Raw genomic sequence first — 12,844 nt, 5'->3', positions numbered from 1 at the left:
GTGGTGCTGTAGGATAAACCGCAAGCTCAGCAGTTCAAGCCCTCCAGCTGCTCCTCAGAAGCCCATCAGGGTCACTGTAAGTCAGAACTGACTTGTCAGCACTTAGCAACAACAGGCTCTTCCACATTTTTTTAAAGTTTATATTAAATAATTTAGGAATTCTCTCTACCTTATTTACAGTACTATTTTGCTTAGTAAAACCTTCTTCATGAAAAGTAAAAGATTGCCACAGATTCTGACTTTGTATATTTTCTGATTTCTCTATGATTGGTTCCCTAATATTTCCCTCGGAGTTGATGGTAACGACCATATTGTTTTATGGTTTCTTCAAATGTATTTATCCCTCCTTTCAGAAAAGACAAAGTATATTGAGGCAATCCTTTTTGGTATACCACAATAAAAACCAAACCTGATACTGTCAGTTCAATGCCAATTCACGTAAGTTAGAGTAGAACTGTGATCCATAGCGTTTTTTCAATGGCTACTTTTCGGGAATTAGATTTCTAGGCCTCTTTGGGTGCACTCCGATCTTCAGGTTTTCTGTTAGCATCTTAGTGCTTACCCATTCATTCACACCATCCAGGGACACCTAGAACTTCAAAAGTGAGTAGGATTTTTCTTTCCAATTTGGACTATAAAATAAAGTGATATGGAGGTAGAGAGTAGCAACTTCAGAAAATTATTAAATGATTCCAATATAGTAACAGCATCACTAACTCACATACAGGGGATTTCAAAAAAAATGCATGGAATAAAAAGATAAGGGAATTTTTCTATAAACTGTTTTGGATTTGGTCTTTGTACTTTTTATTGAATTGAGTGAAGGTTTACAGAGCAGATCATCAGTTTTACAGTCAACAAATCATATACTTTACTTCATTACAATGATTGTAATTCTTTCCTTGTAAAAAGAATTAACTTTTCTTAACTTTTACAACATTGGTCTCATGCAACACTTGTCCTTTGGTGATTCACTAAGCTGTTCCTCTTCATGGTGTCCCACATATCTTTTAGGCTTTCTTTGGATTTTTTCATACTTTTTTATAGTTGTTCTTCTAGCATACTAGTATTAGGTATTTATCTTCAAGTTCATTAATTCAGGCTTCCATTACTTCAAAACTATTCCTTTGCCCTGTCAATACTTTGTCCATTTCTGAGATCCTAGTATTAATCTTCTGGACTTCTAATTGCAGGTTATATATTGTTTCAAAATTTATATTTATCTTGTCTGTTTGTTCTTGTAGTGTTTTCCTAAATTCTTCTAAAGTTTTTTCTGTGTCCTCCTAGCTTTCTTCAATCTTCCTATCAATCCTTTGAAGGTACCTAAATATCATTCTTTTGAATTCTTTTTCAGTTAGTTCCATTATCTTTTTTTACTCAGAAACATTTTTTGGATCTACATCTTAGTCATTTGTTTGAGCTATTCTCGCTTGTTTCTTTGTGTCAACTGAAATTGTCTGTTGTCCTGGGGCATTGTGGTATTGTTGTATTTGTATTTAATTGTTATGTTGATGTGTTCTTAGGCTCTCATCAGTTGTCTCCTGTGGGTGTAGAGAGTGGAAGCTGTACACCATTGTCATTCACCATTCATGCACCTCATCAGTGTGGGCTGTGTTTGACTACCTATCATGAATCAGGCTGTATAGGAGCTGGTGCTGGCTTTTGCCCAGTGGGTGGAGCAGTAGAGGGTACAGTTGCAGCTGGGCTGTATGGCTCCTTTCCTGCCATGTGTGTGAATCAGCTCTGCCAGGATAACCTTCTGTTGCCAAAGTTACTCATAAGATGACCACCAATCACACCATGTTTGGCTGGCCATGCACCAGTCTCCCTTTCTTGCCATCCTGCTCAGCTTCTCCTACAGCACACACTCAGTTCACTTCTCAAACTTTCTTATGAAGTTCAGGGCTCCAGGATTGTCATCTGTATATATTTCATTTGGTCACTCATATCTTTGTTGCAGAGAGTTCACTTAACACATCTGTCTAGTCCACCATCTTTCTGGAAGTCTCCTTCCATGAACTTTTGAAGCTCCCTGGTATATGTGTCCTGTCACCATTTTCAATGGGTTCAACTTCACCACCTCAGTAAAATGAGAACAGTCACTCGTGTGTCCATTCCCAGGCACCAATGTGTCAGAGGCTTTTTCATAACAATATATTCTATGATTCATTCCAATGTACTCTGAAGTTCCAGAGACTTTTCCACAAGGGAGAAAACCACAGACTAAATTAGAAGGAAGCCAGTAAAAAAAATGAAGGAGAATCTTCCAAGATTCAGGAAGAAGAAAGTGGCAATTATATGTTGAGAGACAAGCTAAGGCTTGAAGATTTTATACTGACTGTACAGCCAGAAAATTACATATTAGGAGGAAAGTGCTCATAAAACGCAGGTCAGAAGAGGTCTCTGTCAAGCACTGAAAAGCAAGCCAGGTTTAGTATGCTACAGAACAGGCAGGGAGCAGTCTGCCTGTAGTCCTGAACTGGGTGATGGCTCCCACTTGGCATATCAATCCTAAACACATCAGTAAATGTCCCTCATTTGTGACAGGTGGGTTTCATGAACAACGGGCGAATCAAAGCTCTGGACATTGAGTGCTACGTTAACGGAGGATGCATGCTGGATGACTCGGAGCTGGTATGTGACTCAGAAACCAACACACCTTTGCTCAGGATTAGACTTTAAAAGTTCTAGACTCATGTGCAAGCAGCATGTTTCTTCAAGTGGTAAACAAAAGCAGTTCAATTCTATACTTGTCTTTGAGAGAAAAGGGGGGAAAAAAAGTTGTTGTCCGATGCATGTGAATATCTCCTTTCACTTTAGGTAATAGAATTTCTTATATTAAAGCTGGAAAATGCATATAAAATCCACAACCTCAGGTTCCGGGGTAATGCATGCATGACCAATTTACCATCCAATACAGCCTTCCGTGGGTTTGGCTTCCCACAAGGAACCCTGGTAACAGAATCTTGCATCACAGCTGTGGCAGCCAAATGTGGTCTTCCTCCAGAAAAGGTAAGGATGTAACTAAGGTTGCTGAAGAATCAAATAAAGCAAGGGACCAGGTATCTTGACCCAGGAAACACATTGGCAGAACCACAAAAATGAGACTTGAAAATAAATTTTATCCAAAAGAATGCACCTTACTCTCTCCCTCCTTAAGCAAAGAAAAAAAAAAGTTGACCCTGATTCAATGCCACCCCAACTGTCAGGGTAGAACGGTGTTCCGTAGAGTTTTCATATCAGTAAAACGTGGCTGGGTTTTTCAAACTAGATCACTATACCTTTTTTCTCAAACATCTCTGGGTAGGTTTGAACTGCAACCTTTCAGTTAGCAGCCAAGCACTTAACAATTTACACCACCAAGGGCTGCCTCTTTTAACAAACGTTTGTCTTTTTTTTGTAAAAAAATAACAATTACTTTTTCAAATTCAAACAATATTAAAGTAATTGAAGTAAAAAGTGAAAGTTCCTATAACTGTTAGAATTTTCCAAAGAAACCCAACCAGTGGGAGTTATCTATTGGTAAAGAGACTTATCTGAAGTGTATGTGACTGAGAAGGCTGGCATGTCTGAAAGTTCTAGGGCAGGCCGGCAGAATGGAAACTCAGGCAGGATTTGATGCTGCCGTATTTTTGCCTTTGTGTGTGTGTGTGTTTAATTTATTGTGAATTGAGTGCAGGTTTACAGATCATCAGTTTTACATTCAACAAGTTATATACACTTTGTTTCATCTCAATGACTGCAATCCCCTCCATTTAACAATAGTTATCCAATTTCATCTCTGTGGTTCTTATTTCCATTCCACCCTCCTTCCCATCTCTTCTCAATTTTGTCCGTAGGTAAATGTTGCATCATGTACCATGATGTGGCATATTAGTCCAGTTGTGAGGATTTTTGTTTTATTTAGGTTGAGATGTAACCTATATTGAGGGCTGTATTCTTTGGTCATCACTAAGTGCTTCAAGCTCTCTTCACATTCAGCAAGCGAGGTTGTATCATCTGCATCTCACAGTTTGTTAATGAGTCTTTCTCTAATCCTGATGCTGTGTTCTTCTTTATATAGACCAGCTTCTTGGACTATTTGCTCAGTATACAGATTGACTAAGTATGGTGAAAGGATAAAACCCTAATACACACCTTTCCTTATTTTAAACCTGATTTTAGTCCCCTTGTTACAGTCACTGAACTTGAACAACTGCCTTTTGATCTATGTACAGGTTCTGGATGAGCACAAGTAGGCATTTTAGATGAGAACTAATACCCATTATTTTTGCAAAAGCACATATTTTTATCAGAAAAAGAACCAGACCCTGTCTCACCACCACCACCACATTCTAAGCTTTAGTGAGGAGCCTTTTCAAATCTCTAGTGTGTAGTCTGTTTCTGTCTTGTCATATGTATTGATTTGATTTCCCACCAATTTCAGATCAGGGAGAAAAACATGTACAAAACAATTGATAAAACTATCTACAAACAAGCATTTAGCCCTGAGACTCTAATCAGATGCTGGAACGAATGTCTGGAGAAGTCTTCCTTTCATAGCAGAAGGATGCAAGTGGAAGAGTTCAATAAGAAGAATTATTGGAAGAAGAAAGGCATTGCTGTTATCCCCATGAAGTTTTCAGTTGGCTTTGCTGCAACATCTTACCATCAGGTAAGATTCTAATTTTTCTCCATTACTGTGAAACTACATATAGTAAGTAACCTTCATGTCAGAGATACTCCCGGCCCCATCAGCATTATGTTAACTTTGAAAGAGTGTGACATTTCCAGGGCACTCAACCCCCAACCTCCCCAACACCTGGGAGAAACTTACTGACCTCTCCTGAGCGCAACCTGCTATCTGCAAAGACTTTTAACATAGCACTGTAGAAAAAGGTCTCAATGGCAGCAAATAGCATCAGCATGCATGAGACCTACACAGCATATCTGCCAACGTGGATTATTGGTCCCACAGACTTGCTGCTATTCAAAAGGGGAAGAAAACCTTTCTGAGAGTGGGGCTCTCACACATTATATAAAATGGGGGCCTCTTCTAGCCTATGCTCCAAATATCCACAGCATCCCTTGATATACCAGCTAAATCTTGGCAGACAAGCCATTCATTCCATTTGGTCCTGACCAAATGGGCAGTTTCAAGTGCATCTTCCAGGTATCTGTGTCACTTCTGGTGCGTTCAGAAACCCACCCAGGTAAATTTGCTACTCAGAAGTGAGTCATTCGCAGGTCCAGACAAGGGGAGGAAGGACAGCATATAGATGAGTCCATTTACTAGAAAGGACTAGTGCAGGAGTCTCCCTGAAAACCCCAATAGATTGTGGACTCACAAGAAACCTGTTTAGAAAGCTGAGAAAGGTTGTTGCCTCCCCATTACTGCCCATAAAAGCAGGAAAACCAGGAACTGGAAGGATCTTGCATTAAGCCTCCCTTATGTAACACCATTGAAAGCATTCTTCCACTTACAATCTGCTACCAGCAGCCAATAAAGAGACAAGTACACGTACACACACACCACAAAAGCTTTCAAAGGAAACCCTGCTTAGAAAATAAAGCAGTTGTCCAAAGTCCCTAGTCACTAGAGTCAAGTTGCTGTTGTCAGGTGCCATCGAGTCAGAACCAACTCATAGCGACCCCATGCACAGCAGAATGAAACAATGTCCGATCCTGGGCCAACCTCACTACTGCTGCCACACTTCATGCCATCAATGATGCCACCTGGCTAATCCATCTCGTTGGGGGTCTTCCTCTCTTTCTCTGACCCTCCATCTTACCCAGCATGACATCCCTCTCCAGCGACTGTTCCTGACAAATCCTTGAATTATTGTGTGGGCAAATTTTGAAAGTACCATGGCCTTCCAGAAGAATAAACAAATCTGTGTTGGAAGAAATACAGCCAGAATGCTCTTTAGAAGCCAGAATGGCAAGACTTTGTCTCTCATACTTTGGGCATATTCTCAGGAGGGCCCAGTCTCTGGAGAAGGACATTATGCTTGGTAAAGTGGAGGGTCAGTGAAAAAGAGGAAAACTCCAAAGAGATAGATTGGTACAGTGGCAGCAGCAATGGGTTCAAGTGTAACAATTATGAGGATGGCAACTGTAAGAGTCACTATAAGTCATAACCCAGCAGCACTGGAAACCTAAGACCTCCAACCAAACCCACTGCTGTAAGGTCAATTCCCTCATAGTGACCCTGTTGGACAGAGTAGAACTGCCCCCAGGGGGTTTCCAAGATTGCCAAATCTTTTTCCCACAGAGGGCTGGTGATTTATAAATGAGCAACCTTCCAGTTAGCAATCAAGTGCTTTAACAACTGCACTCACAAGGCCCCTTGTACCTAAGACAGCATCTTTAAGCAACAACTTTAAGTCTCCATTTGTAAGGCCTCTAGTTTCTCAGTGTTCTAAATGGATGTACCCAAGAATCACCTGGCTAGGAGTTAAAGCATGTTATTCCAGGCCAGCAGATGACTCACAAACCAGCTGGAACCCCTCTAACCCAGGTGTGAGATGCATCATCAACAAATACTGTTATTAGCACTTACAAGCCCCTGAGCTCCCTGAGGTGCTCCCAGCCATCCCTGAGCCTCCAGGTATCCCCAACCAACCAGACTAAATTCTGAAGTATTCCTCCTCATCCCAGAACTAAAAATGCCATTTTTCCATTCATTCCATTTAGCCGACATGAATTTAGTGTCTCTGTAAATGATGAATACAACCAGGGGCCCTTCTTTGTGAGACTCTTAGAGAAGAACTAGTAACCACATAAGAGGAAATGCAGAAAGCGGTAACTGATGCTTCCTAAGTGGTGATGAGACTCTGTACAGGTGAGACTCTAGGGTCTGAAAACAGGGAAGACAGGTAAAGAACAGGAGGAGGAGCCAGCCAGGAAGAGAGAAGAACAAAGGTCAGGAAAAAGGAGCCGTGAGGTTGGGCTCAGAAACAAACGATGAAGTGGCAGAGATGAAGGAAACCAAATCCCAGTTGCCATGGTGACTCCATGTGTGTCAGAGTAGAACTGTGTTCTGTAGAGTTCTCAGTGACTGAGTTTTCAGAAGCAGACCTCCAGGTGTTTCTTCTTAGGCACCTCTGGTGTACTTGAACCTCCAACCTTTCCAGTATCTTAACTGTATGTACCACAGGGACTCCCCAAATCCCAAAGGGGCTCATGGATTATTATAAGGAGCCAGACTTTTCCTTAAGTAGTGGGGAATTTCTACCCACTGTTGAACTTTTCTCCCTTCATGAATCCATTCTCTCTGGAAACTACCCCCCTTGAGCTCCATGAACAAGTTAGAGCCATTCTTCTGGGTCCCCCAGAGCCCTTATAACACATCCATTATCTCACTAAGCATTCTGCACTACAAAGACTTAAATCCCAGCCTGTCTCTCCACTACACTGAGAACTACTTAAGGAAGAACCACACCTTATTCATATTTATACCCACCAGAGCACAGAGTTGGAACCATATTTTTAAATGCTGAAATAAGTAGTTTAGTGGTCAACCAAAAACTTAAGCAAGGATAAGACTTTCAACTAGTTGGAGCCAATACTCACAACTCCAGAGGTATGCAAACGGTCCCTACTAAACCCAGGTTCTTCAGTAGGGATGTTCTTTACAGGTGACTTCTTTACAGGCACTGAACCAAACCAGACTTCAGCATCCCATCAGGAAAGCTGGTCTCTCTGATCCTCCTAGAAGTCTGGTGTTTCATTGACTCATTTTTTATACTGAACCTCACTCACACTGAGCTGTGCATTCTGGGTTGTTTTACTAGGCTGCTGCACTTGTTCATATCTACACCGATGGGTCCGTATTGGTCTCACATGGAGGCAATGAATTGGGACAAGGTATTCACACCAAAATGCTACAGGTAATAAATAAATAAATTCAGTCATTATAGTTTCACTATATGTTGTTGGCATGATTGACATTTAGGGCTTATCTTTTAAAGTAAATGACAACTCCCTGAACTCAAACCCTACCATCCTGACCATTTAGCTGGAAAGCTTCTTGTACGCCAAATAGAATGGCTGAGGTGGCAGAAATCCCATTCGTTTGCAAACGCTCCTGAAGCTTGAGCAGGATTTATGGGTGAACATTGTTGTTAGTAAAGCCACCACTAATGGGCACATCAGGAGCCCCAGTAGTGTTGTATGATAAGCTGCAGTCGGCTCCACAGGAAAAAAAATGAGGCTTTCTGCTTCCATAAAAATTGACAGCCTGAGAAACCCTATACAGAGTGACTGTGAGTCAAAGCTGACATGATGGCGGTAGGTAAGGTGCACACAGAGCCCTGCAGACGGTGCCCATGGAGGCCGAACCAGGCAGAAATGCTAGGGACCATTTTGACAAGTAAGGACAAAAATTTCATCAACTGCCACCATTTAATCATTTTTAAAGGATTTTAACACACAAAAGACATAGGAAGGATATAATCTCTGGAAGCATTCTCTAGATAGGATAAATTTAACTTTGTAACAAATGTACTAGGTAGTCATAGGGCATATCCGTTTCTTTTGACTATCAGCCCCTTAGAAACAGTCTACCTCTCACATTACATTATAGTTCTTACCTACCCAAACCCACTACCACCCAGGGGATTCTAAGTCCTGGCAAGCCTAGAGGACAGAGTAGAACTGGCCCATAGGGCTTCCAAGGCTGTGAATCTTTACAGAAGCAGTCTGCCGCCATCTTTCTCCCAGAGTGGCTGGTCAATTCCAATGGTTAACACCTATTGGTTACAGTTGAGCACTTTAACCACTACACCACCTGTGCTCCTATACAGTTCTGAAGGAGTCCTCTATCCAGTTACCTGTTAGTCCCAGCTTCCTCTTTACCTCCACACCTGTCACAGATAGAGAGAGGTACAGGACCCAGGCCTGGCCAAGCATGGCTCCCAACCCACTCCCCACCCCCCGCCCTTCGGCTTCAGGAATAGGTCCAGGTAGAGATATGTGACTCAAGTAAGACCATTAAGTTTGAGGCTGCTATGTAGATGCTAGGAGAAAGAAACTATCTTTCCCTTGACGTGGTTTAGCTGAGACACCACAGACCAAGCTAGTCTATTGTTGGAAATAACACAGCAAACACAGAAGGAAAGAAAATATGCTAGACCAAGAGGGGACCCTGATGAGGCCATAAAACCCCTAGATTAGACAAATCTGATTCTTGCTCACCTATTCTTCCCAGCTATATAAACCAATACATTTTTTCGCCATCACTAAGAACTAGCAAAACTGTTTTTGCTTTGTTTTTTTCATTTGGTATTGTTTGGGGGAAAACTTAATGGCTGAAAGGCATTAGTCTGAAAATTGACATTTGGAAACAGAAATAGTTTCCAAAGAAGGTGTTTTTGCACACACACTTAAAAAAAAAAAATTTTTTTTCCCCCATCCCTCCCTCCATTTCACTTCTTTCTTTTTCATTTCTTTTTTATTACTGTTTGGTGCTTGTGAATTGGTTCCAACTCATAGCAAACCCCATGCATAAAGAAACAAAACAGGGCCTGGTCCTACCATCTTCACAATTGTTATCTTTGAAACCATTGCTGCTGCCACTGTGCCAATCCATCTCATTGGGGGGTCTTCCTCTTTTTGCTGACCCTCCACTCTACTAAGCATGATGTCCTTCTCCAGGGACTGGTCCTTCCTGATACCATGTCCTAAATATGAGAGATGAAAGCCTGCCATCCTGGCTTCTAGTAAGTATTCTGACTGTACTTACTCCTAGACAAATTTGTTTGTTCTTCTGACAGTCCATGGTACTTTCAATGTTTCATCAACACCATAACTCAAATGCATCAATTCTTCTATGGTCTTCCTTACTCACCATCCAATTTCACAAGCATTTGTTGCTGTTGTTGTTAAGTGCATCGAGTTGGTTCCAACTCATAGGAACCCTGTACAGGGTTTCCGAGGAGTTTGAACCACCAAACTTTGCAGTTCAAACCGACCTTGAGGTCCAGTGCTTATCCTACAGCACCACACCAAGACTCCATGTCTATGGGGCAATTGAAACTACTGTGGCATGGGTCAGGTGCATCTTAGTCCTCAAACTGACATCTTTGTTCTTGAACACTTTAAAGAGGTCTTGTGCCAAAGATTTGCCTTGACTGCTGCTTTCATGAGCATTTATTATGGATCTAAATAAAATGAAATCTTGGACAACTATCATGGTGTTGCTTATTGGTCAAGTTGTGAGGATATTTCTTTGCGTTGAAATGTACTCCACACTGAAGGCTGAAGTCTTTGATCTTCATCAATAAATATTTAAAGTCCTTTTCCCTTCCAGCAAGCAAGGGTGTGTCATTTGCATATTGCAAGTTTTTAATGAGTCTTCCTCCAACCCTGATGCCACATTCTTCTTCATGCAATTCAGTTTTTCTGATTATTTGCTCAGCGTGCACATTGAATTAAGTATGGTGAAAGGATAAAACTCTGATGCAAAACTTTCCTGATTTTGAACCATTCAGTATCCTCTTATTGGACAATGACCTCTTGGCAGTTGAGTGAAGTGTTCTGGAATATTCCCATGTTTCACAATGTTATCCATAGCTTGTTATGATTCACACAATTGAATGCCTTTGCATAGTCTATAAAACACAAGTAAACATCTTTGTTGTATTCTCTGCTTTCAGCCAATATCCATCTGACATCAGCAATGATAGCCCTAGTTCCATGAACTCTTCTGAATCCAGCTTGAATTTCTGGAAGTTCTCTGTCAATGTACTGCTGCAATCATTTCTGAATTATCTTCAGAAAAATTTTATTTGCATGTTAGATTAATGATACTGTTCAATGATTTCCACATTCCATTGAGTCACTTTTCTTTGGAATGGGCACAACACGAATCTCTTCCAATTGATTGGCCAGGTAGCTGTCTTCCCAATTTCTTGGCATAGACTAGTGAGTGCTTCCAGCGCTGCATCAGTTTGTTGAAACATTTCAATTTGTATCCTCTCAATTTCTAGAGTCTTGTTTTTCATCAAACCATTGCAGCTTGGACTTTCTTCAATACCATTGGTTCTTGATCAGATGTTAAATCTTGAAATACCTCAATATTGACCAAGTCTTTTTGGTACAATGACTCTGCTTATTCCTTTTATCTTCTTTTGATGCTTCCTGCATCATACAATAAGTTTACCATTGTTGTTATTGTTGTTGTTAAGTGCCCTTGAGGCAGTTCTGATCCATAGCAACCCTGGATAGGATTTCCAAGGAGTTTAAACCGCTGACTTTGTGGTTAGCAGATGAGTGTTTATCATACAGCACCACACCAGGACTTCATAGAATTCTTCAATGTTGTAACCCAAGACTTGAATTTCTTCTTCAGTTCTTCCAGCTTGGGACATGCTAAGCATGTTCTTTCCTTTTAGTTTTCTAACTCCTTGTCTTTTCATATTTTATTATATTTTACTTTGTCTTTTTGAGTCCGTTCAGTTGTTTTACTTCATCATTTCTTCCAGTGCCTTTGGCTTCTCTACATTCAAAAGTATGCTTCGGAGTCTTTTCTGACATCCATATTGATCTTTTATTTCTTTTCTGTCTTTTTAAAGACCAAATGCTTTAATGAATGATGTTCATTTTTCTGAAACTTACTGTGAATTGAGTGAAGGTTTACAAAGCAGATCATCAGTTTCACCTCAGTTCTTGCAATCCTTTCCATGTACCAATTATTCCACTTCCCTGTAGTTCCTGTTTCTAGTCCACCCTCCTTCCCAACTCCTTTGAACCTTATCCCCAGGTAAAATATTGCCCTTTTGATCATGAATGGCTGGTCATTTCATGCTGAGCATACCTTGCTAGTGATGTTGTATTCCCCATATACCTATTCATCTCTTGGTTGAAAATTGGTCCAGGAATGTGAGTCCCATTCCAGACTTGGTGTGTGACCAAGGGCCATAGTCTCAGGTTCTTCTAGTCTCTCTCTGCCAAGATAAGTCCAGTATTTTTTACAATTTTGAGTTTTGTACAGACGATGTTCTTTATATCATCCCACAACCCCTCTGGTCTCCAGTCACTAGTGTCTAATGCATCAAATCTGTCCATGAGATTGTCTCTAAATTCAGGTGGGATACACTCAAGGTCATATTCTGGCTCTCATGGACTATAAACTTTCTTCAGCTGCAACCTGAATTTGCATATGAGCAGTTAATATTCTGTTCCACAGTCATCCACTGGCCTTGTTATGACTAATAATATTGAACTTCTTCATCGTCTCTTCCTACTGATGCAGTCAGTTTGATTTCGGTGTATTCCATCTGGTGAGGCCCATGTGTATAGCTGCTCTTTATGTTGTTGAAAAAAGATATTTGCAATGAATAAGTTGTCAATCTTAAAAATGTCTACCATGGGATGTCCAGAATCATTTCTATCACCAAGGCTATATTTTCTAGCTAGTGATCCTTCCTCTTTGTTTCCAATTATCACATTATCAATGCATCTTGATTGCATGTTGACCAATTTCAGACTTAAGAAGCTAGCTGTTATTGTTAAATATCATCAAGTTGGTTCTGACTCATCGCGACCCTGTATAGGGTTTCTGAGGAGTGACTGGTGAGTTCTTCAATTTCATTATCACTGGCTTTAGTGGTTGGTGTTTAAATTTGAATAATAGTCATATTAACTGATCTTCCTTGAAGCCATATAGATATTATCCTATCACAGATAGCGTTGAACTTCAAGATTGGTCTTGAAATGCTCTTTTTGAAAATGAATGTAACACCATTCCTCTTCAATTTGTCATTCCCTACATAGCAAACCATATGATTATCCATTACAAAATGACCCATCAGTCTATTTCAGCTCACAACCCTGCTTACTGAAAGTGAAGAGGACTTAAAAC

The 12,844-nt window shown here is 40.6% G+C and overlaps 1 protein-coding gene across 1 annotated transcript in view; it reads left to right on the top strand.

Moving 5' to 3' along the window:
- The window catches only part of LOC102838328 (aldehyde oxidase-like), a 94,212-nt gene that overhangs the window by 63,534 nt on the left and 17,834 nt on the right, over positions 1–12,844 (top strand). The window contains exons 24-27 of the mRNA XM_006862037.1: positions 2,548–2,634; positions 2,821–3,012; positions 4,427–4,654; positions 7,776–7,871. Coding sequence (XP_006862099.1) covers positions 2,548–2,634; positions 2,821–3,012; positions 4,427–4,654; positions 7,776–7,871 — 603 coding nt within the window. The remainder of the gene's footprint in view (positions 1–2,547; positions 2,635–2,820; positions 3,013–4,426; positions 4,655–7,775; positions 7,872–12,844) is intronic.

This window comes from Chrysochloris asiatica, unplaced genomic scaffold (genome assembly GCF_000296735.1).
Source record: "Chrysochloris asiatica unplaced genomic scaffold, ChrAsi1.0 scaffold00045, whole genome shotgun sequence".
NCBI lineage: Eukaryota > Metazoa > Chordata > Mammalia > Afrosoricida > Chrysochloridae > Chrysochloris > Chrysochloris asiatica.
The sequence above is the reverse complement of the archived record's forward strand: the minus strand, read 5'-3'. Positions and strand labels throughout refer to the sequence as shown.